The 27683-nt window shown below is 34.7% G+C and overlaps 1 protein-coding gene across 1 annotated transcript in view; it reads left to right on the forward strand.

Moving 5' to 3' along the window:
* LOC111086443 overlaps positions 1-21075 on the forward strand; it is a 38552-nt gene extending 17477 nt beyond the window's left edge. Inside the window, exons 2-3 of the mRNA XM_022389313.1 lie at positions 10742-11399; positions 20291-21075. Coding sequence (XP_022245021.1) covers positions 10742-11399; positions 20291-20491 — 859 coding nt within the window. The 3' untranslated portion in view covers positions 20492-21075. The remainder of the gene's footprint in view (positions 1-10741; positions 11400-20290) is intronic.
* Positions 21076-27683: the final 6608 nt, after the last annotated feature.

Below are 27683 nucleotides of genomic sequence, written 5' to 3' on the forward strand. Positions count from 1 at the left end.
ATATATATATATATATATATATATATATATAAGTTCTTTCTTGCCAATTGTCGAAATAAATGTCTTTTACTTATATTTCTTAATAGTATAAATATATACTATGTTCTTGTTGGGCTTAGGATTCTTCTACAGTAGGTGTCTGTGAATTGTTAGCGATAAATTCAATGATGAATAAACAGCACACACTTTACTGTTGTGGCGCAAGTTACCGTAATTTGTTTGGTCTTCTTTCTTCTGAAGATTCTCCGTTCCTTTTGTCAAAGTGTACCCAGGCTGATTCAATTACTTTAGAACCACGCCTTGAGGGAATAAAATTATCCGTCTTATCTTTTTTTTATACTGTTACTTTCACTTTAACATATTAAACGTTAGGCCTATGTCAGTCGTTAGATCTATCACTTTTACGTTATTTAACTTCACACCAACTATATTATCTTTGCTTTTATCTATCTAATACTGTCTGCTGCTCAGGGTTGCCAGATGTTTTTTTGCCGCACAAGACCAAATTTGTATGGTCTTGGGACCAAATGAAGTAGTTTCAGAACCAAAATAATCAAAGAACTTAAAATCCATCATGAGACTAAGTTTGCAGGAAAAATGGATTAAAATACATATTTTTGTTATCTATTGTTCATTTATATTTATGTTGTATCATATCATTCGTGTGTAAGGGATTGTTATCTTTAGTAGATTTTCCTTTTGTCTTAGGCTATACGATTTATAAATGACCTGTATGATATCTGCATATTACTGTATGGAAACAAAGCAAACAAACAAACACACAAAATAACACGAGCTTTACCGACAGTTTTCAAAAATGTTGTCTCTGTTGCCATGGTGACTGGTGGGGTTCTGCCATAGAGTTAAAACTGACACCTGTGAGGGGCCCTGATACTGCATTGTTGTCTACAGAGGCACTGAAGTACTAGACAAGATTCCAACACTGCAAACAACCTCTCAGTAAAATCTAATACAAGAACACATGACAATTTCTTTCTTACTTTTTAATATTTAACAAACTCTGGAGGAATAACCTTTACATACTCAAACTGTAAGGAAAGAAATGGAATACACTTGATAAGAACTTTTTAACAGTTTGTTGCTTTGATGATTCGTTTTTCATCCTCTCTTTTTTTTTTCTTGTGAACGTTTCTCGCTGAACATCCTAGTTCCATCCTGGTTAGTCAAAGAGCGCATCAAGATTGTCATCTGCATCATTTTTACTATCGTACATTTTCGTGTTAAATAGTGCCAACATGCCAGTGGTAGACCTACATTTTTGGGGCCCTGAAGCATGAACTGTTATGGGACCCCTTCGCAACCAACAACGAGGTCTGGGTAACTAATGTTATCTTATTCAATGGGGTTGTTCCATGAAAGATCACCACAATTTTTTTTTTTAATTTAACCACGACATCTCAGATTTTGATTAAAATTGCAGTATTGGATTATCTCACATGTTATAGTCACTGGTGTGAATAAAAATGTCCTATGCCTTATAGTTTTCGAGTTATGGGGATGAAAATTAGGGAAATGTTATATACATGCATGCATGATGCATCATAGAATGATGAAATAAAACATAGAAAAGACCACAGCCAATATAATCTTTTATTTTAGACACCTATGAGAATACATAGTACATGGAGCACATTTACAAAATACTCTTTTTTCTGTGTTTTCTAGCAACATATTCACGTACAGTTTTGTCATATGAGAGCTTCCTTGCAATGTCATTTTCTAGAGACAATATGCATAAAGAATTTATGCGCTCTTCAGTTATGGTAGATCGAAATTTGTTCTTTATAAAGGATAGCTTTAATAAATTCCTTTCTGCTTCACAGATCATGATAGGCATTGTCAAATACAGCTTAATAGCAGTAGTAATATTGGGGGAACACTTCAATTAGACGTTGCTCACAAATAAGCTGAAAAACTTCTGCGTATTGCATTTTAGATGGCGTGCTTTCTTCTGTGTTCAGGGATTTCCTAAGATGCAAATATTCTTTGAACTGATAACTCTCGTTTACTAACTCGTGGTCAATATCATCTTTGTAATACGATATTATAAGTTTAATACTGTCCTCATCAATTTCAGAATTGTTCACCAATTCTGAGAGGAACTTGAACCTTTTCGCAATCTGCTCATATGGGTCAATCATCTTGCGTAACTGGATTATCAAGAGGTCATAAAGTTGATTTAGAACGTCTATCATAAATTTGTCAGCTCCTCTCGAAGAAGCAATACCACTTGTTCCATCTGAATTTTTTTTTGTTACAATGCGTTTGGAAGCATCAGAATAACTTGGGGTGATATCTTCACATAAACCTATTGCTTCTGATTCATAGTGTGCAATCCTATTGGCTGAATTTTTTCTGAGTTCTTTAACAAACAAAAGCAAAGATGATAGCAGAAGATAACCTTCAAATACGTCAAAACCAGGGCTTTGGAGTTTCTTATTTGTTTTGTTGAAACGCTCCAGCACTTATTCGCAAACGACTGTTAAAATGACATATTCCAGCTGTACCAGCTTGTGGTATAAAGTTTTTGCATCTCGTTTACAAACTTTACATTCAGGCGTCTCTTCTGAGTCTTCAAAAATATGTTTGAGAGTTTGTAAATACCCGTATATCCATTTTTAATTGCTTCATAGTGTGCAGACCACCTAGTTACACTTAAGCTCTTTAGAGAAAAATCTAGATTGCCCTGTGTCTTTAAAATCGCCCATATTCGTGGAGATCCAGAAAAGAAAATATACAGCTGCTTGAAAATGCCAAAATAGTCAACAACTTCAGGTACAGTAGACACTGCCTTTTCTCCAACAAGGTTAAGTGAATAGGCTGCACATGGTACATAGTTTGCGTAACTGTTAATGTTTTTAAAGAGGACTTGCAGCCCTATCTCTGAGCCCTTCATGTTAGATGCATTATCTTATGACTGACCACGGATATTTTCAAGTGAAAGATTATGTTCACCCAGGACTTGTTGTATTTTGTTGAACAAGGTCGTGGATGAATGGTTTTTCTATTGGTAAAAAGGTTAAAAATCTCTCGCAGGGTTTTCCATTATAACAGTATCGAATCACAATTACCAGCTGGTCAATATGTGTCAGGTCAGGCGTAAAGTCAACAATTATAGAATTAGTATTTGGTTTTTAGGTTGTTGATTTGGTTCACAATTTCATCCTGCATATGTTTTCCCATGGTTTCTATCTATTCTTCATACACGGTTTTCGATAGGTAAGTAGCATTTAGTTTTTATTTTTTACATTTCTCGAGATGTTCATGTAATAACTGCAATAAGTTCAATGGTCTCCATAAAGTTTCCAATATTTGGTGAGCCCCACTTCTCCTCATGACCTCTAAATGCCAAACCTCTTTCACTTAAAAACTTTATAACAGCTACAACTCTTTTCAGCACTTCAAAATAGTACTGTATGGTCTTTCTCATCTGTTAGTCAAATTGCTGATCCACAGTATCTTTATTTGACTTTCTTGTTATCCAATACAACATCGCCCTCTTATGTTCCATGCTGTCTTCATGATTTTCCAGAGTTCTGAGTACATTCATTCAGTCAGAAAATCCACCTGTTGTAAGTGATGTTTGTTTCCAAACAAGTCAGTATATACAGCCTTTGCTCTTTGAGTAAAATAACAGGGATCTCATCACAGTGTGGCCATTTTCCAATCTTTTTCAAAATATTTGTTTGAGAAACTACTGTTTTGTTCCTTGTAAATCTTGCTTGATTCAGTATATACATCGTCTGGTTCCTAGTTTTGAAAAACCTGATGTCTTGCATTAAACAATTCTGTATGAAATCATTATCAACTGTTAGGGGCCAGTTTGCGAGGTCACTGTATTCTTCGAAATCACTGAATTTGCTTCCTGTTTCATGTTTCTGCTCAGTCTCTGCTTGTTCCTCGGTACTTTCATGTTAACCACTGTGATCGTCATCCTTATCAAAAGTGTCAACAGTGGGTTGAATATTGCTAGAAAGAGCTCCCACGGTTTGTGCACTATCGCTGTCTTCATTGGTGTTTGCTTGGCTTGTTTCAACTGTAGGTGTTGACAAACTTGACATTGTAGAATACTTTGATAGTTTTTGACATTTAGAAATTTCGTCAGATCGCTTTTCCTTGAGTTTGCGTTTTTGGTATCCACTTAAGTACTATCTTGAACTAATTGTTATTCCTCTTGGGTCTTGTGCTAAAAAGCCACAGCAGAACAGCCACCTTACCACGACATTCCATCTTTACAAACTATTATTTTGTACTGAATTAGGTCCTACCTAACTCTAACCTGCCTACTGTACCATACCGCTGTTAAACTAGAATGCCACATGGCTAATGCCCACTTCTCCTCTCCCACCTCTCACAGTCTCTTCGATTACTGCTTCTCGAATCTTCAACTCTGTTTTTCTTCGCTTTGTGCTCTTCCTTTTCAATCAATTGTACTTTTCCTTTTCAATCAATTTACTTTTTTATTTAACTGTTTGCTAGGAAGAAAAAACAAAATGAATACAAAACCATACACTCGTCTAATTCAACAGGAACTTAATTTCTAAGCCTTGATTCTACCTGGGATATTACCAGGACACCCAGCTATAGTACAGTAGCTATTCACCCCTAAATTTCCCTATTCTATATAGTAACGGTCCCGCCACTACAGTAGACCTAAAATGTTTAAGCACGTAGACTAAAGTCGCTTCTGGGGCCCATCTGGGATTAGGGGCCCTGGAGCTTAAGCTTCATTAGTTTCATAGTAGATCCGCCCCTGCAACATGCTATCAGTTGCTTTAAAATCTTTGCAACAGTTACTACCAATCATAAGGTGTGTTCTGATTCTCAAAATGGCTTCTAACATGTGCAGTCCCATATGATTGCAGACCTTGTTTTTTACAGAGGTGACATGGGAAAATATGCATTCGACAACTGCATTACTCACTGGGGTGGTCAAACAGGATAATGCATAGGTTGCTAGATCTTCATAAACACGTGTGTTGCAAGCATCTTGATACCTTATAATTCCTCCCCAAAACTCAACCGGTTCTTTTGAAATTACGCCATCTTTAAACACACTAATTTTCAAAGATGACACAAAAGTTTGTTGTATTGACTGTCACACGCATCTGTTGCTTCTTGTAGGAGATTCTGAAATGGAAGTTCCCTGAAAAATAGTCAGTCTGTTTGAGAAAGAACAATGCAAGGTGCCAATTCTTTCAGTCGACCGAATAACTGCCGGTTTGTGGACAGTCTTTTTTCAACTTGAACCACCAGTTAATAATCATTTCACGGCATCTCTCATTGAGAAATCGAATCTGGTCTTTGGAATTCTTTTTACATCTTTCGTACTCAGGATCAAATTTTGCACCATACTGAACTTTTGACATAGTCAGCTGTATTTCGTTCACATCATACACCCTGCGTTGAAGAGATCTGTAGTGGACGTCAAGGTCATTTATTAGTTTTTCAGGTTTGGCATTTGTTGCCTGAAAAAGTGCGTTTGCTTGTTCAAACTCAGAAACGAGTGGAACCGCAAAAACAAAATAGAGATAGTTGGCATCATCTGCTAGCATTTCCACAATCAAACATGCTTTGCAACGCACATCCTGTGTTCCATATTGGCTTGTGTATGTAAAGTATGTCTTCATTTCTCCCCAGTTTAACAAAATGTTTGACATAACCTTGCCTCGCACTAGCCATCTTGTGTTTAACATTTTTTGAAAAAGTAGTGGCACACCAACCCTTTCATCGCCTGCATTCATAATTTCGAATAAATCTTAAAAATTTGAACGCCTAAGGGTACTTTTCGTGAATCATGCAGGAATTTCACTCAAAAGAAGACCTAAATTTGAAGTCAATTTTTCAAAGCCCTTCTGAATGCCAAGCACAAGACTGTGGCAGGTGCATGACATCTTAATGCAATATGGTGACTCATCTTGAAGTCTCGACCACAATGAGTTTCCCTTACCATGTTACTAGCTCCATCACTGACAAAACCAATACAATTAGACAGGCTCAACTCTCTTTCTCAAGCTGAGATAACAGTGCTTCATAAAGAACTTCTCCGGTTGTTTCGACGACCTAAAATGATGTTTTCACCGTCCCATCGTCTTCGTCATAATATTTTGTACAAACGCACATGTTTTATCACTAGAAATGTCAGTATACTCATCAGCAAGCAAACAGTATTTCTTGTTTCTCATTTTGTTCATTACTTCGTTTTCTAAACAAGGAGCAATCACATTTTGAATGAGCATTGAACATTTAGTTCGGTGCAATCGAAGGTTTTCGAGGCAACTTCTCTTACCATGCTTCTTGATGACATAACCAATGTGATCAATACCATTAACAGAGCAGTGACAACACACCGCAACCGCGAGTTCTATTTCGCATATTTTAAGTTCCTTAGAAGATTTTGATGTTGTCTTTGGAAAATTTATAGTACTGCACGAGGAAAGAATGGCACTTCTAGCCTTATGTTCTTTTGTCTCACTATGTGTCTTTAAGGTAGCCTTTCTGGGATGCAGAGTTTTCTTACATACTTTACAATATGCCTGCTCATTGCTATCAGTACTCTTACTCAGCCAAGGGTACTCTCTTTCCCACTCGGGATGATACTTTCTTGCAGTCTCGTAATCTTTCCACTTCGGCATTTTCAAGTTTTTGTTAGTATATTTAACGTAATAATGCGAGCGAGAGAAGGCCTACACGCTGTCAAGTTGCACATCAAACTAAATTTTACACAGCGCTAGTTGATGGGTTTGGTCACACACAAGCAACGTTGATTTGGCAATGGAATACTGCATGCGCGACCGTGATACAGAGCGTGAAAAGAGATGACAGAGTATGTGACTGATAATGTCAAAAGTATAGCTTAGTTGTACACATAAAAACTAATAAGGCCCATTATAATGTATTGCTACGACAGCGAAGGTCACGTGACGCTGGTAACACGTAATAAGTGTCTAGAAGGTTCATGAAGAGGTGAGTGCATTCTAGACGCCCTCTATTCTTGTATATAAGTGCGGCAAATAAAGCGAGATAATTAATTGGATAGCAGATAGAGATTATTTGTTTCTTTGAAATTAAGCACAAAGCTACACAATGGGCTATCTGTGCTCTGCCCATCACGGGTATCGAAACCCTGACTCTAGCGTTGTAAGTCTGCAGACATACCGCTGTGCTACTGGGGGGCAGCAGATAGAGAGATATAGAGACAGATAATTGAGCTAAGTGAGCGGTAGTGACGGTAATATAAAATGTGTGTTTTGTTGGAGATGGAAAACTGCAGATGGGAAAGTGACGACCTTGCAAACAGTTATACCAAGAAAGTTACGGGAAGTTGTACTGCATCAATCCCATGATAGTTTAACAGGAGTTAAGAAGACATTGAGTCACCTACGACAGATATTTTACTGGATGTGGCAAGATGTGGAAGAATGGTGCAGGACATGCAGTACATGTTGTGCCAAAAGGGGGCCCAAACATAAGGAACGTGCCCCAATGAAGTTATATCAAGTTGGTACACCAATGGAAAGAGTAGCTGTTGACATTGCTGGTCCTTTGCCCCGACCTCGTGCTGGAAACAGGTACATTTGTGTGGTGGTGGATTATTTCAACAAGTGGCCTGAGGCATATGCAATGCCAAATGAGGAAGCTACAACTGTAGCTTCGGCTATTAGTGATTTCTTCTTCAGATTTGGTATGCCATATGAACTGCATTCATATCAAGGCCGTAACTTTGAATCAGCTGTGTTATATGAATGCTGAAAGTAGTTTGGCATACGACAGACCAGGACAACACTACTTCACCCACAATCTGATGGGATGGTAGAAAAGTACAATTGAACACTTGGATAGGAATTGGCAAAGTTTTGTAATAGCCACCAAGATGACTGGGATGTCTTACTTCCTCTACTGTTGATGGCATATAGAACAGCAGAGCATGAAGCAACTAGATACATTCCAGCAAAGCTGATGTTTGGTCGGAACTTCGGTTGCCAGTGGATCTGATAACAGGATGCCCACCTTACGAAGAGTTGCCTGAAAATGTGTTAGAGTTCGTGAAAGTGTTATTGGAAAGGATGGATGATATTCACCATCAAGTGCGTTCAAACTTGAAAACGTCTGCTGATTCCATGAAGCTATGTTATGATAAGAGATCTACGAAGTCAGCTTTGTACCAGGAGACAAGGTGTGGTTGTATAATCCCAGGAAGACGAAAGGGAAGTATCCTAAGTTGTCTTCTCCATGGGAAGGCCCATATAACATAGTGGAGCATCTCTCAGACGTGACTTTCCAAATAAAATATGGTCGGTGAGGTAAGCCAAAGGTGGTGCATGTCAACAGGCTTTGACGTTATCACGGTCCAGGACATTTCAGTTGGAAACAAATGAACAATGGAACAATTGACGCTGCTGAAGATGTGTCACCTGAAAAATCCACTGTCGAAGAAGAAACTACCCGGTTTTGAGAAGGGAAACAGTGAAGCCCTTATTGAAATTACTACCACTAATATGACTATTACCGATAACAGAAACATTTCCTGATGAACCGCACATGAAGCAGAAGCCAACGAGACAGAGACCAGCACAGAAGAAGATACGTCCCATAAAATTAAGAGACTTTGTTGAATGTTAATTTTGTGTTTGTAAATTCTGTACATTTAATTAAGTTATTGTTAATTGTCTATTGGTTTAATGTAAGTGGCTGTTGATCGGGGCGAACAATACTAAGAAATGGGCAGTAGCGGTAATATAAAGTGTGTGTTTTGTTATCGAGATTGCAAACGTATTGACTGTGGAAATTTTGTGTATTACAAAGTTGTATTGAGAAAGAATAAACTAGTTTTAGTTAAGAAAGGACTTGTATCGCTGAAGTTCTTCGGAAAGAATTTTTACGGGAAATTAACAAACGAACAGAGACGTAACATTATTTTCATGTAAGGCTCAGTATAATGTATTTCATGTATTTAGTTTCAGAAATTCGAGGTTAAGACTAAATTAGTACCAAATTTTTGCTTCAGTACCAAATCTTTATTTTCGGAACCAAATAGCTTTGTTCAGTACCAAATATGCCCAATTTTGGTCTTGAAAAGTACCAAATGGCAACCCTGCTGCTGCTTTTCGCTCGTCTCACACTATTTATATCTTTATTACATAGTCGTCTGGTCACGTTCTATATTCTCGACATCAATCAGTTATTAACAAATCCTTCTACAATCGTCTGCTTTTAACTTTTATTATAACAAGACTTAAAAATAATAAAATATTCACTCACAAGTATAAATTAATCATCAATATTTAAACCAAACAGTATTTTATATCATGACAGACTAGTTAAGTAAAATGTTAAAAAAAAAATTGCAGATTACGTGATTTTTATTTTTAATGGTTTTTGTTTTAAGCGATTAGAAGCTTAGATCACTTTTGTATTTACTTTAAAAAAGCTCTAACTTTCCACTTTTTAAACTAGGAAATCGCATTGAAAAATATAATATAGATTACTAATAAATATAGCCCCCAAGTGGCACAGTAGTACCTCTGGGGATTTACAACGCTAGAAACCGGGTTTCGATACTCGTGGTGGGCAGAACACAGATAGCCCATTGTGTATCTTTGTCCTTAAACTACAAACAAACAAAAATATTTATCTTCTACTGTGAAGAAACTAGTGTTTTGTATTGAAAATCACTTGACTTGATGTAAATCTTGCATCTTTTTAATAGATATTTTGTGTCAGGTTCTGTACGCTTGTTTGTTAATTAACATCCATGCTATAGTTTTAGGTCTACGTAAATTTCAAGTATACCAGCAGCAAGCTATATCTGCTGCTTTATAAGAGCTGTTCAGTTTTGTGAAACCCCCTGTGTGATGAAAACGAAATAGTGACACTATAAACGACGACTAACATTTACACTACTTATTCAATAAACACAAAAAATAAAAAAAAAAGTGGAAATTGAAAAAACTCCCTGTATTCTCATAAAATTTTAATATCCCCTAAATTTAATGTTGAAATTTCAATTAAATTCGGGTTTTCCCTTAAAAGTGGAATCACCGATAGACTAGCAGAGTAAGTCAATGCTGTGTGATGATGGTTAATCGCCATTGTCTTGCATCTCGCTCACTTCTAATAAACTTCTCCTCATTACGGAATAGGTTTGATGTTATATCTTTTTTCACTCCTTGGGCGGATTCTTTTAAATTATTTGGTCAAATGAATTGGAAGACCAGTCCAAGTAATCATAAAAAATGTAGTTTATTTTTTTCTAAATTTTTCTACAAGTTTGCACATATGCGGTGTATACTTCAAACAGATAATTTTCTTCAAGAATCAAAATCATTACCGCTTATTTGAGCCAATGTTTCGACGAATTGTCCTGAAATACGTAAAACAGTGCTATAATATACTATACTAAAATACAGTTCAAGTAGTGTAAAAACTCTTCGAAATTATTGTTTTGTGCATTAAATAAGGAATAATGTAGGGGGAAACGTGCCGCTAGTCTCCCATATTAGAAGAGTCCGTCATTTGGAACAGAAATTAATATTTTCAACTATTTATGTATGAATAACTCTCATTATATAATAAGGTTGTAACTGATTCATATGCTAAATGTTTAATATAAATATATGTTAATTTATACATGTGTCACTGAAATGTGAATAATAAATAACTATGAGATAATCATTAATGGTTGTTGTTATTTTTTTCTCTACTCACGTCCTCTTCTCAGCCAAACTAATGGATCGGTCGAGCCATACAAGAGTTCTGCAGTGTCCCTCTTTCCTCGCACCACAGACGATGGAGTTCTTCAAGACACGAAGATCTGTACTCCCTATGCCAGTACAGGCGACTTTGCATCGTCAAAAACCCTTTTACATTTGGTACGGACTGTTAGTGCACAAAGTGCTTCCCAATTAGAGAACTATCTGAGAAGAGCGAACAAAAACCCGCTTGAGGAAGGGCAAGATGATAGTTCTGATCCCTTGGACCTTAGCACAGGTCAACTAAAACGACCCCGTGTAGGCAGTCCAAAAGATTCTTTACAACGGCCTTTATCACAAGTAGAATCAGTTCTACAACCAATTATCAATACTCGTACTAGTAATTTTGTGGAAAAAACCAATGATCTGCTCAGGGCTTCTCCAAACTCATCGATCAGAAGAGTACCTAGTTGGGTGACCCTAATGAATAGACAAGGCTCTAGCCCTGATCGTGTTTCTCCAGCAAATGGGAATCTTGTTAGAAACTCCGTGAATGGGCGATGTCTATCCTTATGTATAGATCACTCTTGTTCCAACAGGTCAGAAGCTAGTGATATTAGCAGATGGACGGTGGATGACGTAGTAGCCTTTGTCTTATCATTAGAATCATGCACAGAGTACAGTGAGGTAAATATTGTCTCATAAGAGCTAGAAAAACATTTGTTTCTACTTTTAATTTGTTGTTTTGCATGAATATTATGTTTTACTGAAAAATCCTGCTAATCCCTTATTTCATATAAAATTAACTCATACTTTATGAATCGAATGAAACTTAAAAAAAGATGTGAGAATTCGGTAGTAGTTCTAAACTCTGAAAAAATAACAACTTTCCTTTGTCATTAAAAACAAAAGCCTCTGAACACCACGGTTTCCACTTGTACCTATTGTACAAATCCAGAATCCGGAAAAACGAATTTAAAAATTGTTGAATAGGCATTTTCTATTCTTTAATCTTTAATCTATTTACAGGGGAGTGAAGTATTTCCCAGAGTTGAAGTGGAACCTTTTAATCCAAAATAAGCAAATTTCTCAACACTTGTTAGCAGTACTGAATAAATACTAACTGTGATTGTGAAACATACAGTAGTATAACATACGGTTTAGTGTTTGTAATACAGGGTTGAATACGTTAGGTTAAAGTGATTTTGAATATGCAAACATGAAAACCTTAACCGATATAAAGTCATTATGGAACAGAATGTATGAAAACTACATATTCACATTGTTTGAGTCTTCATAGGTAGAGTAATACCACCAAATAATTATTATTTTTAGGAAAGATGTGTAAATGTCCTTTATGACGGAAAACATTCATACATTCATGTCATAATGATTTATTCAGAACGAGGATGTAGAATTTTCAAGACATTGATATCTTTTTTACTTAATAGCATTGGAAAAGAAAGGTATATGAATCAATTTGAGGAACCAGGTCCATCCAGAAAGAGACCTGCAACAAATCGTACCTCAACCTTCGTAAGCAAAGTGCAGGGTCTTCTAACAAGTAAGAATCTACGATTACATTTGTTCCATACAACACTACGCAACACAATAATGAAGGATCTTGGTCTGGAAACGAGGACAACAATGTATAGATTCATCAAGATAAAGCTTCCAGTCATACCTCCCGTACAGCCGTCGCTAATATCGCAAGCAGCGAGAGAATGAAAGGGGTATTCATACTATTACAAACGATTTCTGTGTGTTCGGGTTGTTCAAATGGGCGAATGGAAACCGTGGTTCTCGTACACTAGTTTAATGATGACTGGACTTGGCTACATGTACCCTATACGACTTAGTTAGGTTCCAAAAATCATTTTAATATAACGTACTCGACCTTCTATATAAGGGAAAATTAACAATGTCAATATAATAGAGAACTAGCCACACAAGAATAAGAAAAACTTTTTTTTTCGTTTGACGTGTGTCAAAAGATCGTTAGAGTTATCTTAAAACGTGTGAGAAATAGACAATTAAAGATAAATTCAGCCCGTGCCAGCATTTCGTTTGATCATCAAGCATCCGAATCAGTCGTCAGTCTTCTTTTCTCGTTTTTTTATTGATTTCAGTCGTTCAAAATTTTAATTTAATCAGCATAATATTTTAAGAACTAAAAATGGTAGAAACAGCTAGCCAGAAAACACTGATAGATTCAGGTAAGAGATTCACACTTGTGTAAATACCAAACAAATCATAACCGTTTACTTGGACAGTTTGTTGGTCAAGTAGTTCGGGGTATATACGTGTCTGGTAAAATCCACAGGTAATTTATTGAAAAACATACAATCTTTCAAGAATGACAGGGCACTGCCGCAGGTGAAAGTTTACCAACGGTGGGAGGGAAGAAATCGTGATGTTTAGTGTCAACTTTAGGGTTTATTTAAGTGGGCTTGTTCAGTGACCATTTTGAGTTCGTGACTGGTCATGTATAGTGTCTCTTTAACTCTGTGTTATGCATGTATGCCTAGATTTGAACTGGTTCTTAGACCTTGCGGTTAATGTGCAAATACTAGCTTAGTACATTTACTAAGTAAATAGTTTGCGATTCCTGCCTAATCACTATGGGTCACAACGTCTAAAGATAGAGGAGGTTCTTTTGAACGACTAGCGAACATCAAGGGAATGCTATTGTGGCTGTTTTATATCTAGACAATATCATTATCGTAGAATACTATCAATGGCTAATGTTTTATCTAGCCAACATCATCATCGTGGGAATGCTATTAATGGCTGTTTCATCTAAGAGCATCAAAATCGTGGAAATACTTTCAGTATTTGTTATTTTATCTAGCTCACATCATAATCACTGGAACGCCGGCAACATCATCATCATTGTGGGAATGCTGTCAGTGGCTATTTTTGTCATTGTTTTTTTTGTTTTTGTTTTATTAGACAACATCATTACTGTGGGAATGATGTTAATGGCTGTTCTTTTTAACATGATCGTGTGAACGATGTCAGTGTCTGTTGTTTTTAACCAGACAACACAATCATCATGGAAATGTTGTCACTACCTGTCGTTTTTCCTAGCCAGTATCATTGTAATACTATTAGTAGCCGTTGTTTTATCTGTCAGCATCATCATTGTCGAAATCCTGTCAGAAATGTGGAATATTGTCAGTGGCTGTTCTTTTACCTAGCCATCATCGCCATCGAGGGAATGCTTTAAGTAGCTTTTATTTCATCCAGCAAACATCATCATTGTGTGAATGCTGTCAATGGCTGTTGTTTTTTCTAGTCAAGTTTAAAATAGTGGAGACGCTGTCGTTGGCTGTCGTTTTACCTAGCTGATAACATAATCGTGAGAATTATGTCAGTGGCTGTTGTTTTATCTAGATAACAGCATCATCATTGTAGAAATTCTGTCAGTAGCGGTTGTTTTACCAGCTCAACATCATCATCCTTGTTGGATTGTTGTCAGAAATTGTTATTTTTGCGTCCAATCGTAAGCTATATTATATAGTTATAGTTTTGAGCGCTGGAAGTTGATAATGCATTGTATAAGTCACAAACCAAATATTTGTGATAACATTCACGTTATACAGCTTTTTGTTTCACACCACCCTTGATTAGTCCATTACGGAGTTGAATCCAGAGTCTGAGTGAATGAAAGTACCATTTTATCAGAAATATTAGGCATAAAGCTGGAGAGCTATTGATAAATATTTTGTTTTTATCTAATTAGCATTATCAAAGTTAAAGTATTGTCAGCTTTTTATCCTTCTCTATTTTTCGTAATCATAATTAGAAAATTCTCAATAACTACTTTTACTTAACCCCTGTGACACAGCGGTATGTCTGCGGACTTACAACGCTAGAAACCGGGTTTCGATACCCGTGGTGGGCAGAGCACAGATAGCCCTTGTGTAGCTTTGTGCATAATTAAAAACAAACAAACAATACTTTTACTTAAATAGATTTTATCATATATAAAGCATTGTCAACAATTGTTTTTCTTATAACGTATATTACCATTATTGGATAGTTTTAATATTGTCATTTTTCCATTATTATTATCATAGTGAGTCGTCAGTAACTGTTTGTCTTATCATCATTATAGTGAATTGTCAGTAGATGTTTTTCCTTTAGTTATTATATCATCATAAAAGTTGTCAGGAACCTTTTTGTTTCGAGTAATTGATTAATTGTGGGTGCTTTATGGCACAAAACACCAAATTATCTGCGCCAGTTTGTTTTATTTCAAGTAAAAAGTCAATGAACGAAAGTAACAGAAAGATAAGGGAAAATATGAGTGAAAATGTAAAATATAATACATATCGAAAACGTCCTTGTTTTATAGAATTATAGAATTTAAAAGACCTAAAACCCATAAGAAGCTAAAAACATGATCAATCTGGACAGTGCCACGATTGACACATTCTAATGTCAAGGTCAACCATGAGGGAAAATATATTGAAAATGATGTTGTCGCTGATAGTCTTAGCAACGTCTGGAAAGTAAAATTTGGACACTAGTAACTTGAATGCCACAAAGGCCAAATATTGGCGAATCAGCCTTTCTTAAAAGAAATTATGTGTAATGAAACTGTGACTAAGTTGAGCCTCGTCGGAGCAAATTCCCCTCAAACTAGTTTCTATGCAAACTAGACGGCCAAATAACAACAGTATGCTTTATCTGGAAAATCTTGTTAGAGCTTGTTTTGATGCTGTTCAGCCTAAATCGACTGCCAACTGACGTGAAGCCTTGCCTTGATGATAGGTCTGAAGTCCACATAAGGGACAGATAGGGCTGTGACAGCACCAGAACAGACTGGTTTTGCTGCAGTGCAGTAGGCTTATTCCCTCAAATACAAACATGGCTAATAATCCAGGAAAACTGAGCAGAGAAAAAAAATAATTACTCTTTTCTGAATGTCCAAGATAACTAACACTAAGCAATTTCATGGCCCTCAAAGAGCTAATCAACTCAATATAAATTGAACAATTCGTGTTCTGTTTGGTTTCTACATGATCCAGGGCAAGTGAACTGACATATAACTCAGCAGTGAAAACAAAATCTATCGAGAGGATCCTGTGAGCAACCACAGAGCCACAGCAGACCATTACAGAATCACCTGATTTCGAACCATCTGTAAAAGAATGTTTTGAAAGATGTTCATAAAAGAGGAGTTGGTTCTTCTAGTTGGGAGTATCCGACTTCATATTTCTCAAAGCAAAATCACAAGTAAGGATGGTAACAAGTCATGGTAGGATAGACTGGTCATCAGATTCTACAGTATTATCCAAAGTCAAACCCTCCGCGTGGTGTCATAAGCTTTCTCAAGATAAAAAAATGACAATCACTCTTGAGGAAGGCTTTTCTGACTGACGTTTCATATAGAATCAGGTAGTCTACAGTGGATCACTATCTCCAGAAACCACACTAAGTGGGTGAGAGGAGGCTGTTTGATTCAAGAAATCTAACAAGACAATAATTAACCATTTTCTTCAAAACTTTCAGAGACAGCTAATAAAAATAATAACTCTAAAATTAGAATGTATCTTAGGATCATTCCCAGGCTTAGAAAAATGGATGATATTAGCCCTATGCCATGCATCTGTAAAATGCTCCTTCTGCCAAACCAGATTAAAAACAACCAGAAGAAAAGCAAAAGAGCAGAAGAGCGATAGCACAGCATCTCATAATCAATGTCATTTGCTCAAACAAATGTATTACTAGACCAATTTAAAGCAATTATACGTTTCACCAGAAATAAATGGTCGATTATAATCATAGAGACTATCAGCTTCAAAAGAAGGTGGGACACTTTCAGTCCTTGGTTTGATAACCAAGAAGGCAGGAGAAGAAGTGGATGTGCTGGAATGGTGAGAAAAGCACCTCAAAAGAGTATTAGTGATACCCTATAAATAATAAATCTTTTGGCTATGAGAATGCAAGATAGAAAGAGGTTTGGTGGGTTATATTCCCATTTACCTTTTGAAACCTGTTCCAAACGATCTTGAAACTGGTGGTGGAAGAAATACTACGAGTGAATGTAACCCAATATTCCCTCTGGCCTAAATTCCTGACTTGTTGGGCATGGGCACGAATCTACTGAATGTCCAATGTGGCTGGAAAGAGTGGGATATGTGCAGAAAACATTACAGGCACGTTTCTGAGCCTTCTGTGCCTGTTTGCAGTCAAGTTCACCACGGACGAGGATGTGTGACAAACGTGTCGAAGTTTAAGGAATCATATGAACAGCTGCCTGGACAATGCAATCATTTACTGTATCCATGTAGTCGTTATTTGAAGGTGGACTAACGACAGCAGGACAAAGCTCAGGGAGAATGATTAGGGAGGGTCAAATAACTCCAGCTTCCATCAAGGCACACAATTTGGTTGGCATCAATCATGGCCAATTTTCCTCAGAATGATTAGATAATGATCATTGCATCGGGGATCACTGTTCACTTTTCAAGAAAAATAAGGAAGAAGAGAAGGGGAACAAATAAATAGATGTACTGCAATAAAATACTAACTTGAAAAATGAAAATCAGTATGTGATCCAGTATTGAAGAGAAAGAGAAAGGTTGTGAGTTGACAGCATATACTCTACAGATTGACATCTCCCAAAAATATCATCACCACCCCAGAAGGGATTTATCCATTAAAGTTTTCCAAGATAAAAAAGAGAGATAGCAATTATTCAATAAGATCAACAAGTATTGTCTGATCGAAATACTCTTTTGGTGATAGGTAAAAATAACAAATTGTGACAGTAAGACCAATGGAGACAAATATGGCAACAGCCTTAGGTGGTGTATTGAGTACTACATGTTTCTCAACCAACAATTAAATACAACAATGTACCCATCCATCACTGAATCTGTCTTTTCTGTACAGGGAAAACTGCCAAAGGGTGACAGTATCACCAGTTTTTAGGAATATATATCCTGTAAGGAAAGACATACGGCAAAGTATAAATCTAAATCAGAGCATAAACCTCAAAAGTTTCATTGTATCAGAGTGGTCCTTTTTACCTAGAAGTTGTTGGAGATGTAGGTGAAGAATTGAAGAGTCTTTGTTTTTGGATTTACAATTGCCCTGTTTTCTTTATTTATAAGAAGTCTATCAACCTCCATGGATCCTGCTCTAGATTAACAGGGCAGACCCTCATCTAATGATTGTGATTCTACTGAACAGGGACATGAATGAATAACAGTCCTGCAACTCAGGGCTGATAGATCCTGTTGTTCACTGATGTCAGGGGTAATAATGAACTTGCGTTCTTTCTTATCCATGAAAGGCGTGATGTTTCGACGAACAGGTCCCAAAGATTTTAATGTCTTAACTTTGGAAAGCTGGCAAGCATCTCTAAAACCCCTTTTGAATAAAAAAGAAGGCATCCGTAAAGAATGAACGATCATAAGTTGGGGTACAGCTATAGCTGTTGATTTGCAGCAGAGAGTCATCCACATGAGGTATTTTTCCCATTATTTTGTTTAACAACCAGACGTAAAAATGATGCTGGATTTAAATGAACATTTGAAAAAGAGGTTTCTTTGGCTGTGTAGGTTAGAAACGGAAATTCTTTTTCAAGTTTCCAAAAAGTAAAATATTTGTATAGCTCAATTTACCTCTTCAGTACTTACCAATGTAATATTAGTAGGCCTTAAGAGTTTAGCTTGCAGGGTAGCGCCGTAAGTAATTTCATCTAAGGTCGTGATTAGAGCTTTATATTATATTGCTCTTATCTATATCCGAAACGACTTTGTTAAGTTCTCCTATATGCGTTAAACCACAATAACTTTCCTCTCTACCAAACCAATACTAATTGAGAAACTAAACTCCAGTAAAGCGTTAACATATTTATAAAAAATGTTCACGTACACAATATACGGCAGTTCGAGGCTTCATAAGAGCTTTAATTAAGTTAATGGTTACTTAAAGTCTAAACTACACGTTACTTGTAGTTTTATGTTATGTTCTAATGTTTGGTGTAAAATATCGTTGAAATGACACTTAGCGCCATATCCCAATGTTGGTATTCTTACGAGATTAATCTTTGTATTTAAGGCTGTGAAATATTAGAACAGGTTATGTAAAGTTATTAGATATAATGAATATTTATCATTTTTTAATCAGTAGCGCGTAATTCGTTGTATATGAGTGACTTCTGCTTGTGATTTAGCCGACTCAATAATTTTATTAATTTACTCAGGTTACTGTGAGTGTCAATTCAAACATGTTAAACCGTTTCTCGTGCAGGTTATGACTACCCCTTCTTACACTATATTCACGACTAAGCCAAAGGTGGCGAGGCAGATGTTTCGATAAATCTACAAATTTATGTATCTATAAAGCCGTGTGTTTATGTAGTTATTTGTAAAACCCTTCTCTTTCCTTTAAAACATACCATGACATTCTGAACCATCTGAGCAAGGGTCATTTGATATAATGAGAGTTCCCAAGAACCCAGAAATTGACCTTTGAAAAGGAACTCGTCGATTTCGCAAAAATTTCCGCACATGGATATGTATTTATTCGTATAGGGGTCAAGTACTAATACGTTATGTGAAATATGCATCGTAGGTGGTCTCTTGTTAATTTGCATTAACATAGCCTGGTAGATATATTTTATTAACATGAATCATGAAACGGGATCTGTTAGTCTTTTTGATAGATAGATGGACCTGACATATATTCGTCCAATTAACTGTGTAACAAAGTTAAATACAAAATTTGCTGCCTGACAAGCTGTAACAGTTGAAATTTAGTATTTAGCAGTGAGATTTATTTATGCTCAGAAAACGGTGCTGACGAAATATAATAAATTGTCCTCGGACAACAGGAAATATCTTATTAATAGCAATTGATACAGTAATGGAAAACTTAGGGGTAGTACAACATTAACCCTAAGACTTACATACAGATATCAGACAAATAGAGCTGAAGTTGAATAAGAATACTAATCTTAAAAATGTATAATGTTATCCACAGTCCTACTATACAACAATCTGTTTTAGCGATATTTTGCTGACAGTGCCTCCCCCATAACACTCTTAGAACTTTCTGGCACAAACACACATAATAAAACAGTCGAAATTTACTGTTATAGGTTAAATATACAAAAGTAGCAGTAATATGAGGTAAAAAGGATCAAATTAAATATAATCTGCATGTTCAACAGTGAGGAAAGCCAACAAAACTGTATACCAACTCTACTAATTTAGCAGTGACGTTAGTTAACGTTATAAATAGAATCAACAAGTTCAGCAGATCTTTGAGCTGACAATCACTTTTTGAGAAATCTACAAATTCACCAGAAATGCAGACTAGGGTTAATTCTAGTGCTTTATGTTTTTTCTTTTGATGTGATCCAAAACATTTATTTTGTAAGAGTTTGAATACTTACTAATATTCTGCCAGAATCATATTTTTATAGGTTTTTAAATGCTAGATGCCTCTAAAATTGTTATATAGTGAACGATTTTTATTCTTTCTTGATAAATATAAGAACATAAATTTTTTTAAAGGTTATCAATGTTTTCCGTTTTATTTATTTTGCTTCACAGAAGTTCAAGGAACAATCCATAGATGGTGCTAGTTTATCACTGTTGACTGAAGAACATTTGACCACTTTCTTAGGGATGAAGCTGGGTCCAGCGTTAAAACTCCGAGCCAGCTTGGCCAGACGTATTGGTCATTGCACCGTTTGCATGCACTGTATACACTGCCATTCTGCTGACCAGTACGACAAGTTCAGCGAAACGTAACACTGACAACTTGTAGTTGATCATCACATTTTGAAAAATTTCCCTCTGCCATTGAAAATTAATAACGTACAAGCACCTAGAGTGAAGAAAGTTTTGAGAAACAAACCTCCATCCTTAAACACATCAGACAGTAATTGCATGATAATTTATAATAAGTGACCAACAAGATAAACGAAATTTTGTTTCTTGTAAACTATAAAATGATCATATATAAACGATTATGTGACAAAATTACAACAAAGTGATCTACAGTACAAGCATGTAGAGGATATTATCATGTTTCTCACTACCAGTTTCTTTCAACAGAACTGTAGCAACTACGTGTTCTCAACTTATCCTTAACTAGGACATAGGATGCGCAACGTACTTCATGTTCCTTCACGTTTCTCATATGTATTTGTAATTCGTCAGTGTCGTTGCAAACAAATATTTGAATAATCTTGAACTTCGCAATATCTTAAAACTAATTTCTGGTTGTCCTATTTTATTTCAAATGAATAATTCATCACTACTCACTGGCATGACATAAATACATCTGTAAGATTGTTGCGATTTGGTCATGCTTGTTATAAAATTGTTGCGATTTGGTCATGCTTGTTATAAAATTGTTGCGATTTGGTCATGCTTGTTATAAAATTGTTGCGATTTGGCCATGCTTGTTATAAGATTGTTGCGATTTGGTCATGCTTGTTATAAAATTGTTGCGATTTGGTCATGCTTGTTATAAAATTGTTGCGATTTGGCCATGCTTGTTATAAGATTGTTGCGATTTGGTCATGATAGTTATAAGATTGTTGCGAATGAGCCATGTTTACAAATATATATGAAAGCTTCTCAATGTGGCATTTTCTTGTACTTCGAAAACACCCATTTCAATTTTAAATAGAAAACACGATGAATCCCATGAGATTTTTAAAAACATTTAAATAATTGTATTTTTATAATTATTTAAATGTTTTCAAAAATCTCATAGAGTTTATCGTGTGCCTTACTACTAGATGTCATATGGCTAATAACAATAATCATAAAAGAGCTTTGAATTTTGGAATCAGCCTGATTATGTACTATTACGTGATATCTGAAATATAGATTTTCCTAGCACTCAAATTTTAAGATCATTTTAATGAACCCACCTTTTCCAAATAATCTTTTTTATTATTTAGATCAAGGAATATGAAGTGCTGTCGGATTATAGTATTTAAGTGAAAAGTATTTTCACAACTATTTCCGTCAGAAGATCCTAAAATAATAGAACAAAAATGACTCCTAAAGATTGTAATTTAAGTTCTACAAATTGTGTGATTTGTTATACTAGACGCAGCTGCCGTAAATACCATCCGTTTGTAAACTGTACAACTGTTGAATATCCAGAAGTTCATAAAAAGGGTTTTCAGTTAAAACACAATCTTGTCACATGCTAAAAGTTTTTTATAGACTCTCATTTTGTAATTTTCTTGCACTTTCTTAACAACAGAAAAATAGAGAAACAGTTAATAACTAACTTTTCTGTGTTATCTACATCTAGGATAATTAATTTCAAATGACTGAATGCAGGAAAACATAAACTAAATGTATTGAAAGAAAATTAAATGTTACTTAATATTACTGAATTAATGTGTAAAGACTAATATATTATGAGTTGCTTACGTGTGTCTGAAGTTCGTGCAAAAATTCGTTTAGAAAGTGTACATAATGTATATTGTATATCTATGTACAAAAAGATAACTGTTTATTGAAAAATAAAATATTATATCACCTTTAAATTGTGCAACTTCTTGATGATTTGCTACTAGTTTGTTTTGCATTCTTAAACAGTGGTACTAACAGTCATGTAAAAGTTCATGAAGAACCAGAATCAAACTGAAAATAGCAGAATAACGTCTTATTTCGCCACATTGTGCCATCAGTATTAAATACAACAATTTTCACAGTACCAAGTGCATTTATATTATTATACTGAGCTTTCTGTATATTTAAAAAGTCATCCTAGAACTAGATATTAAAGACAAAAGCTAAAGTGCAGATACCAAGTCATCTGGAAGAAATGCATTTATTTTGACCCTTTGTTTATCAATATGAGCACATTATTTATCCTTTAATTTTGTATTCGGACACTTGCTTTTTTATCATGTGCAGATTTGGGTCTGTTCTTTTGTAATAATCTATTAAATATCAAACATTAGTTTATTATTTCCTCACATCACATATATATTACATAAAACCGTCAAGAAAGGTGTACATAAACTATGTTGACTGTGTTAGTCTATTGGGTAATAAGAAGTTTAAGCATTGTGATATTCCTTTAATTCCTATGACATCTTTATTCCAACTACAACATAAGGTTAGCTCTATTTAATCAACTTTTCTTTTTGCGATTCTTCTCATTTTACAAATAACAAATGTGTGTGACAAAAAGTAGGAATAAGTATGAAATTTTGTTGTTGCTACATGTTAGTTTTGGGAGGATTTCTTTCCCTCTCTTTCGTTTTTCTACTTTTTATAAGAACTTTGTTAAGAAATGTAAATTAACATATGCATATTATGTTAAAACTAGCAGGGATCCGCAAAACATTTGCTGTTAAATTAGAATATTTATTGCAACAGTACTTATTTAAACAAATAATTTCTTGAATAATACAAAATAATTTTAATCGCAGACAGCGAAGTCTGTAAGTCCACTTGTCTTAGGCCTAACATTAGTTAAGTTTTTATTAAATACGGCCTTTATACGATCGTAGTTAACATGGAACACTGGAACCGAAAGTAAATATGCAATCCCCGTGGGCATAACCTAATTAATTAGATATTCATATTAACTAATTAAATTTGTATATCATTTACACGTTAATCATCCAATTAATTAATTAACCTTTAATTAATAAAGCAATAATTATATATTAATTCTTAATTTTCATAGTATGTAATGAAAGATAATAACAGGAAGTGACACCAATTATTGACAGTAATTGGAGATAATTACAGTTTAAAATGCTAGTTATTGATATTAATTATAGGCTCACATGGATCAATCATATCTAATTATAACATGTAGTGACAGATTCTCATTATGTGAAGCCAACTACTGACAATGATTATGGTTCGAGTTCTGCTTAAATCAGTCATATTTAATTATAGTATGTAATAACAGATTCTCATGACTTGATGACAATTATTGACAATAATTATAGTTTAAAAATGATGTGGTCATAAAGCATAATTATAGTGTAAAGAAAAAACAGCTGTATATGTAAGGAAATAATGGATGGTAATTATAGGCATATATAATTATAGAGTATAGAAACAACAGTTGTGTTAAGAATCTCAAATTGACATTCCCTGTATATGGTGACCCTTTTCTGTGCATGTCACAGGATTTTACTTAGCTTCATTTAAAATTTAATTAAGCTATTTTATGATCAATATCTGTCAATGAAATCCACATTAAAATTTATATTATAGTTCAAAGTTTTATATTATCTAAGTTTTAATTCCTTTATTTCAAAAGAAACCTTAACAATTCTTAAAGTTTTATTTTATTCTCTCCTGATCCGCGAGTTTAAAAAATGTTAAACTTGTATCTTTTTAGTTTGAAAATTTCTTGACTCATGGTATTCTTCCATATATAGAAATAATCTAGGTTAATTGTTAGGGAAGGAGAAATAAATTTCTCTGAACTCTTGACAGGTGCTAAGCTCACTTTCTACATATAGATTTGCGATTTTTCAGCCAATTGTACTTATTTGAGCTAGATGTTTATTACCAACAGAAAGGGCGCTTTTTGAAGTACGTTCTCTTAACTGTTATTTTAAAATTGGCACAAAGAATTATATAGAAAATTAATCAGATCACTCTTAGCATTATTGTTGCTTTGTCCCTGCCACTTTAGCATTATTTCTCACCTAGAAATATGAAACATCTGTCCAATGGTAGTGAAACTGGGGTAAGTGTTTTTCTAATAGTTTTAACAAATAATTATCATAAGTTTGAGGTATTCAATTCAGTAATTCTATACTTCTTTTCTTTTCTTATCTATCAAGGGATAAAAACCCGAAATTATTGTTAATGGTAAAAAGTAATGGTTATGGCGATCAAAAGCCATAAAATTAGAGTTATTGACAGCTTTAGTTGCATTCCTATGGTTTAGCTAAGTTACAGAAAAGATATTTTCTCATCTGTCACAAAGTTAAACCAAAAGTTTCGAGGCCCTATACCCGACATGACTCGTAAGAGAGAAATTTCTGAACTGGCACTGACAGCACTGAGAAGAAGGGCATATCCCTGACTTTCAAGATGAGATGTAACGGCAAGATTTATCTTCTCTTGAAATATATGTTATTAAAAGTTATTATACCTAAAGTTGTATGTTCCTAAAAATAAGATATATAACCATAGAATTTTGTTTATATGACAAGATAATGCAAAAATTATATAGTTTCTTATTTTATCTCATTAGGTATTTTCAATCTGATGTTTACATACTCCATCAGTCCTGTTCACAGTTCATAGCTGATGATAGACCCTGCAGTACAGCCCCTTTCAGTTACACGACTATTACTTCTGTATGTATGACTATATATAGCAGCAAATTTATACAACCAAAGTCTATGACTCTTGTACCTAACCATGGACACAATACATTTACAACAATAGTCAGGTACGTATACAGTGTTTAGACTACATACAGCAGTCAGAATGTGTTAATATTCAACATGCACTTAATAGTGGTGAGGTTAAAATCTTAAATTACAGTGTTGATGGCTTCTGTAAGGAGCATAACACAGTATATTCGTTTTACTGGTGTTTCTATCATGGGTGTGATATTTGTTATGATCCTGATACAATGAACGTTGTTCTAAAATAGACCAATGAGATCTATTAGAAAACGTATATTGGACAGGCATCAAAAGTAGAAACTCTGAGGTATAAGATCGTATAAATATGGGAACATTACTTAAGAAGATGAAAACTACCGATCCAGTGTTAAACAGTTTTCTTAACGATCACACAATAGTTTCACATCTGGATGTACGAGACACTTTCTATGGAGAGAGAGTCATTGCTATGAACCTTTTGTATGATGTGAAGAAGGGGAAAGATCAATTACATTGACTTTTTCATCTCTATATCCATAAATGATGAAACTATATCATCCTGTTTTACCTCCAAGAAGTAATGGTAAATTAATTGTAACACATGCATCAATTTAAAAATACCACCCCCACGTAATCACTCTGAGGAGGAGAGACCTTTTATTGGCATATATGTTATCAAAGAGAGAGGGAAAAAAGCAGTGGAGTGTGGTTATAAGATAATACAAATTTATGATATCTAACATTTTTAAATAATATGTTGATATATTTTTGAAAATAAAATAGGAATGTTCAGGATGATCCTTTCACTGTGTAACATCAAAGGCAAAACGTGGATATATTGGACAGTATGCTGAAAAGGAAGGTGTGCAACTAACCCCTGAAAACATAAAGTTTAATCCAGGCAGAAGGTCAATTGCAAATCTTTGTCTAACTCTTTCTGGGGACATTGAAGTATGCCCGAGGATAAATCACAACTGATTTATGTAGCATCTGTTAAAAAGCATTACTCTTTAATGAATAATAGCATGAAGATTGTAACAGATGTTACATTAGATAATGACAAAGCTACTGTTCTTCATTGGAGACACAAGCACGAATATCTACCTCAGAAAGATCAAACAAGCATCTTTCTGGTGGCTTTCATCATAGCTCATACTCATCTGAATCTGTACCACATACTAAAATCACTAGGTCCATCTGTATTGTACTATGACATAGACAGTACTTTGTATATTTCAGATAGAGCTAATGATCCGCATCTAGGTGATTATCTCGGTGAATTTACAGATGAGCTCTCTGGACATTACATTACATCATAGGTCATTGGCATGCCTAAGAATTATGGATACTTACGTGAAGTTGGAAAGTCTTGTTGTAAAATTATAGGTTTACTCTCAATTTTATCAACAATGTGAAGTTAAACTTCTCTTTAATGAAGAGTAAAATCTTAGATATTTTTACATCTTCTAAGTAGGTTATTACAATAACAAATGATAGGAGAATATGTCGGGATATGAAAATTCTGCCTATTATTAACAAATCAGAAAGTAAAAAATACCACCCCATTTACACAAAAAAAGACACATTTGATCTGATTTTAACATCCAACCATATGGTTATTAATTTTTTTTATTTTATTTGTTTCTTTTACTTCATCAGAGGCTGATCCTATGTATATAAAAAAATCATAATATATCAAATCTTATTATAGTTTAAGATGGATTACCATTTACAACACCCTTTTACTGACTTAGTGTCAGGTACAACTGAAAGTAGTAAAACTCAATTTGTTAGCAATAGGTTATCAAATTATCCCAATATTATTTATCCTACTCCAGAAAACATTGTATGGTTCTGTAGTGAATTTCAACACATGTGTATTAATGCAAACTCTTTCTGACATCTGATTTGTCGAAGATTTACCTGAAAAGTTTCGTGATTATTTACAACCCGAAAAGCCAAGTTTTTTATAATTGACGATCTTATGTGTAAAAGTGGAGAAAATAGGCAAGTGTATCAACTTTTTACACATGGAAGTCACCATTTTAATTTATCAATGTTTTATATTCTATAGAACCTATTTTATCAGGGTAGAAAAGTTCGTAACATTAGTTTAAATTTCAATACAAATTTTGTTTAAGAATGTGAGAGACAAGTCTCAGATGAATGTTTGCAAGACAAATGTTTCAAACACATATAACGGGCAGCACCCTTGTAGGATTAATTGTTGGAGTTTCAATTATACTGCCAGTCATACCAGATTTATTTACTGGAGGATTTGCAGTGGTGAGTGGAGCCCACAAGTCGCTAACTCGAGGTAATTTATGGTTAGAATAAAGAATCAGAGTCCCAGATCAACATTGATCAAATTATAATAACATTTATTAATCATTTCCAAATAACATCCAATATAAATCAATTATGTATGTTATGTATGTATGTTAATTGTTATACACTTCTGAAATGCTGTTAATCTATCCATTAATACACATAGACACATTTCTCTTAGTTAAACATGAATATTCCTTTAAGATTACTTACATTAACTGATTAAGAGAGAAACCATAAATCTATACTTACAACAAAGCTGAACTGGTAAA

Source organism: Limulus polyphemus, unplaced genomic scaffold (assembly GCF_000517525.1).
Source record: "Limulus polyphemus unplaced genomic scaffold, Limulus_polyphemus-2.1.2 Scaffold1103, whole genome shotgun sequence".
Taxonomy (NCBI): Eukaryota; Metazoa; Arthropoda; class Merostomata; order Xiphosura; family Limulidae; genus Limulus; species Limulus polyphemus.